This window comes from Leptodactylus fuscus, chromosome 2 (assembly GCF_031893055.1).
Source record: "Leptodactylus fuscus isolate aLepFus1 chromosome 2, aLepFus1.hap2, whole genome shotgun sequence".
NCBI classification, from domain to species: Eukaryota; Metazoa; Chordata; class Amphibia; order Anura; family Leptodactylidae; genus Leptodactylus; species Leptodactylus fuscus.
The window spans coordinates 199,423,298-199,429,297 of NC_134266.1; the positions used below are offsets into that span (position 1 = coordinate 199,423,298).

At 41.9% G+C, this 6,000-nt stretch overlaps 1 protein-coding gene across 5 annotated transcripts in view; it reads right to left on the reverse strand.

Annotated features, from left to right (window-relative positions):
* LMO7 (LIM domain 7) overlaps positions 1–5,746 on the reverse strand; it is a 125,729-nt gene extending 119,983 nt beyond the window's left edge. For all 5 annotated transcript variants that reach the window (XM_075265407.1, XM_075265408.1, XM_075265406.1 and 2 more), the window contains exons 1-2: positions 5,617–5,746; positions 360–434 (exon numbers count right to left, since the gene is read on the reverse strand). In XM_075265407.1, coding sequence (XP_075121508.1) covers positions 360–428 — 69 coding nt within the window. In that variant the 5' untranslated portion in view covers positions 429–434; positions 5,617–5,746. The remainder of the gene's footprint in view (positions 1–359; positions 435–5,616) is intronic.
* Positions 5,747–6,000: the final 254 nt, after the last annotated feature.

Genomic DNA, 6,000 nt, shown 5'->3' on the forward strand with positions numbered 1-6,000 from the left:
CTCCCTTACAAAGCCTGAATACCTGCAGACTGTTCACACTATTCAGCTGTAAATTGGTTTTCTTTCTCAGCCCCTTCCCACATTTCATTGTCTATAGATAAATTCTTCAGTAGCTGAGTAAACCTGCCAGACATGTAAACTTCCAGCTTTCTTTCCTTATTCAGTATAGGATCCTGGAAATTGTTTGCATTTCACGGCTGGGCCTAGAAAGCTAACAGACGCCTTAATTCCAGCTGTATGAAATATGTATAGGTTTATCCATCTGTCATAGCGTAGTGTAGCACGCCTCATCCCCTGATATAAAGCAGCACTATATAACCACGCAATGTCATGCAATGCTATTGTCAGCACAGTCTTACCTCAATCCATCTCTGTGCTTCCGAAAACGCCACATCGCAGGACACTTGTGAGTGCTCATTCCATTCCATGGCTATCTAAGGAACAGAGAAACGTCAAAACGTGTCATTTTAGGCTGACACTAAAACAAGCTTTATTTACATTGAATACATAAAGAATTTCTGCAACTTTCTAATATACTTTGGGTTTCAAGACCTCATTGGGAGAGATTTACAAGGTAAACTATAGAGATAGACTTGTGGCTCAAACTGCACACAAAAACTTGGGAACCAGCATGCATCAAGATTTATCATTTAGACACATTTTATGTCTTAGACAGTTTTGTAGAATGTCTAGAAAAGGGAACGGGCCAAAACAAGTCACAAAATGTGCCAGATTGTGTGCTCAGTTGTTTTGGTGTGGAATATTAGCGTTTATCACACAGCGTGTACTGTTGAGGCAAATTTGGTACAGTTTCTGCATACCTAGTTGTTCAGATTTAGACCGGTAATAATAAATCTTCCCCACTCCTCTTTTTAATGTTTTATGTAACAGTTGCAAACCATTACTATTTATCACTTCTGACAGCGGAGAGTCTGTGAAAGCCATATTTCACCTAAGCCATCCTCTCATCTAAACTGCCCGGACCCCAGGCTTTTTCATTTTACCTCTACAGATGTAACAAATCCTTAGGCTAGTCTAGGCACAGTCCTTGTTTGCCACAAATTCCATGATAAATATGCTACAAATGTGCAAGTTTTCCTATGTATTGCAAAGTGTAAAATCTGCACTGACAATCTGCAATATAACATGCACAAGTTTTATATTCGCAGTATGCACATATTTCCTCTCCAGAAGACCTCAATATCCAGACTGAGCTTTACTGTGATAGTTTCAGCTCATATATCTCCATTGAAAAGATTACACTGGCAATTTCAAGTGGTCTTCTCAAAGAGTTTTTACAGTCTACGCTAAGACTACGAGTAAAATAAGTGAAGATACTTTTTAGCTCACAGAGTATTGCCTGGACTAAGACTGAGGCTACACTGCAATTGTGGCTGCAACTCTCATAAAGCTAATAAAGTTCACCATTTCATACCATGATTATCTCACTAATGTAAGTGAATGACAATGTATTACAACCCTGACAATGCTGCAATCGCTACTTCTAGTCCCAAAAAACATCAGCGCTCAATAGGGCCCAACCTAATACTGTGTGGCAAACCTTCAGCCACTGCCATATTGCTCAGCAGTTTGACTGTATGTCACTCTAGCATAGTGTGCCCCAACACTTATCAGCAAGGTGTAGCTACTAAAGTGGCAGTGGGCTTGGTAAATAAGGAGTTTCACCTGCACACTATTATTATCCTTTCATAAGTAAGCATATTAGAAAGTTGTCTAACCTATCAGTACACAATTACGCTTAGTTAAATAAGACTTGTTAACTGGTCCAGTGTCACATTAGAGCTACTGTGTATATACATATACGCCTCTAAAGAGAGACAAAGGCAATAAAAACCAACACAAAGGCCACAAACAAAGGCCGATTGTTTACAGTGTTACACACTAATTACTTAGAATTACACATTAACTAATATTCTCAGAGCCTTGGTAACCTTAGCATATGTCCACACAGGGCTGATACACTGCAGATTTTCTTTTTTATGTTCTTACAGATTTGCCACAGATCACACCTTATATGTTGCAAAGGGCAAAATTCTCAATATAAATCTGCTATATAATTGACATATGGATTTAAAGGAGCCTATCACCAGAACCCAGCTCTGCAGATAGATAGGTTAGGGTCACCTAAATCAAATGATATTTCCCCTTGTATATTAGTGCCCCTGTTGCCAAGATATTGTCAATTTGTCAATATGCAAATTGGGTATTTGGAGCAACAGTGATGCCTCCCCTGCTCCAAAGAGCTCATTTGACTATTGGCAAAAACAGTGAAATCTCAACCACAGACACAAATTCACAAGGGGACACTAACCTATCTGCAGAGCTGGGTTGATACACTGGGTGCTGGTGACCGATTCCTTTTAAGGTTTCCATGAACAGACTGGTCATGCTGGATATTTTTTACCATCTGTCAGCTCTAAATATCAGTTTGACATGATCGGCCTCCTTTGCTCAGACTTGCTACACTTTCATCATTCAGATTAGTTGCTGGGATCACATATTTTAATAATCCCAACTGCAAAATCTAATGTGTGTGGCTGACATAAAATGCACACGGCCAGTCAATTTCTGTTGCAGAGTTTTCCTGCAGTGTATGGGTAAGATTTCTTGAGATTTTCACCTTCCTGGTACGGTAATAGGTTGCAGATGTTCTGCAATGACAACTCTCAGTGTATCCACCTGTAGAACATGTCACTATTGCTGCAGAACCACATTGAAGATCTTACTCTAATACAGATGGTAAAACCATCAGCAACAATGCAAATAACCTGCAACATCAAGTAGCACTTCAGTCCTGTGCGGATATATCCTAAAAAAAACCTACTAGTACAATCTGCAGGCAGTATATCATAGAACAGCGGGAGCAGGGCAGGTCGATATGCAGGTTTATGGGAAAAATGTTGGCATAACTTGGATTCTATTCATTTATGTCTCTGCTATTCTACCTGACATGATATCACAATGACTCAGGAGACACATATAACTCCATAGCTGTGGGCAGCTGGAAACACTTGTACACTAATAGGAGTGGGGCTGTCGTAATATCACTTAGACATGGAAGCGTGGTGAATATCACATCAGGTTAAGTGCCTTAAACACTAGCTGTATATGCTTTTCCCTTCTAATGTACAGTACACCTTAATACCAATTGCCATTTTGGAATGTGGCTCCTTTGTTACAAAAGGTTGTACCCTGGCATGATGGGAATGCCCAATGCCCATACATGATTTTGCCACAGGATTAATTTCTTATTAGGGCAATACCAAGTACATGCCATGGTCATATATTCTTATACAACATATTATTCCACTACATATCCTTTAATCAGACATCACTAGTGGATTAGCAGGCATGCCACATGTATGGAGGGATTCTTCCATACAAGCAATGGTTCCCCTATAATACAAGGAGAACATGCAGTCTTGTACTGTTCTCCTGTGCACTGCTGTGCAGGATCTGTGTATACATATGAGCTGACAGCCTATAATAGAAGAATGTCTGTTCAGTCTTCTGGTTCTGTAAAATTCTATAAAATTACCTAACATTGTAGCCCTGTGTTCTCTCTGGTTATTCTGACGTTGAATTATAAGGCTTCTTCAGTCATGTATTTTTATTATTTTTTTTTTTTGGCAAAACTGTTTAGATTATAACAAAAGAAGTAAAACTCGCCTTACTGATCCCGCACCTCTCCACTTTCACTGATGCCCTGTCAGTCTCTGTAATGACGTTCTGACACGTGACTATGGGCTATTACTGGCTGTGGCGGTGACCCATCAACACCATTTAGTGGCAGAGGTCACATGTCTGTGTCAGAATGCCATCGCCAGAGGGCAGGATACAGAGATCAGCTGGGACTGGTAAAATAAGTATTACTACTTTGCTGAGGGACTACCTGGTATAATCCCAACATCATTGCAAACAAAGGCCCCTGAGAAGGTCGGCATGAGGTTAAAGGGAGCGCCCTCTATTGGTGTGCATGCCTGAGGCACTGGCTTCCTAATTACATCATGGAAGTCAGATTTGCATATTCTTCCCATGTACTTTTATTAGTTCAAAACATTGAAAGTTTTCTAGAACTTTGCAGAGTACTTGTCAGTCATGTGACTATAGGTACAGTAGGACATTTATTAAGACTAGCATACGTATACCAAGCGATATAAGGGTCCCAATAGGCACGACTGAGTTATCAAGAGGTTCAGTCTCTTATAAATCAGGCGGACTCCTGTGTACCGTAGTGGAAATCTGTGCCAGTCAAACTTCCCCTATAATTCATGCCAATAGACCAGCGCGAGTTATAATAAATGTGTCAGGCCAGGGCATCCTCGGCCCCACTAGCATATCACCCATCTACACCAGAACACTAACATAGACGGCAAAATACTGTATATCCCTACTGTCTTGTATGATGCCATATAATGTCATATCACTTGTATGCAGGAAAAGAGACAACCATCTGAAAAGAAGTAGTGAATATTATATTATAATCATTTTGACTAATGTGGACAGTACATTTATATGACAGCACACAATGTGCCCTAAACACAATGACTAATTGAGTACGTGATGCCAAATGCCATGTAAGAACGGTTATAGGATATAACATTAATGGCCAATCTGATCCCTGGACTATCCTATCATCAACCCTATATCCCTGAACAGTATGGAAAGTGTGGGTAAGACTGTGCAGACAGGAAGGAGAAACCTTTGAGATCATTTATATCATTTATAACAATCTTCTCACAACCAGTGCTAACATTTTATAGAGACCGCAAAGTAAACTCCCATCTGGCAGAGCACACAGAAGCGCAAACAAAGCGTCTCCGTGCCATACATCATACCCACAGTAATGTATAGGATACGTGCTGGGATGTCCCAAATCTCAGGAGCCCCACACCATCCTGAAGAACTGGAAGAGCAAGCTGAAGCCTATGTCCCACCTGAAGATCATATGCAGCAAGTGTAGGGTCTATGTACTATATAGATGTAGCAGAGCTGATCTCACCCTGTAGTAGCAATAACATCACCTTCAGAAGAAAAACTAACTATTGGAAGGAAATTGTTTTACACTCAGAAGATCCGATTATCATGAATATGAGCTCAGTATAGTATAGCACATCTATATATATATATATACGGTATATATAGTACATTTCTATAGGTGGGATAGGGGATTGTGCAGATATCAGACAGCTACAGCAGAGCTCACAGGGGTGAGGGGTGCTGATGTTATAGTTCAGCTTTTTGTTAGATGTCCCCCTCCCCAGTGTGACTAGCCATCTATAGGTTATCACCAGATACAGACATACGTATACAGACATATATATATTTTACTTCCCGTCCTATATATAAAGTCCACAGCTTTCATAGGAGAACTTGTAACAAAGTGACACCTCACAAGCTCCTCTCTGCTACTTATACAAACAACAATACATCGGACTACGTTACCCTGTGACAGCTCAGCTACACCATGACATATAGCAATGTATAGGACAGACTACACCATCCCACAGCCGGACAGTAGTAGCACACACGTATCCCGCTCCGGGCAGCCTCCTGTCACATGCCCGCCTCGCCCCGGGTCTCCCCGCTCCTCACCTGTGCAGATGGCCGTCAGTCACACGGTGCAGCGTGTACAGTCCCAGGACAAGTAGCGAGTTGTCTCCGCACAAAGTCACTCTGTCCCGGTTGCAGGTGAGTGAGGAAACCGCTCCCCTCCCCCACAGCCTCCCACCGGACTTCGCCACACCCTCCGTCCTAACCGGCTCCCGCCCCGCCCACTAGCGGGTTTTAGTTACTGCTGCAGCCCTTGCCGGGTGTTGTTGTGATAGTGCATGGGTGCAGTGTGTAGGGTGTTGTGGTGCTTGTGACTTTATGTGGGGGAGTTGTGAACTGAGTCCGGCACTTGTGCCCTGTGGGCTGAATTGTTTGTGTGTTGTGAGAAGTCTGCTATTGTGGAGCCTGGTCCTGTCCCTGCAGGGA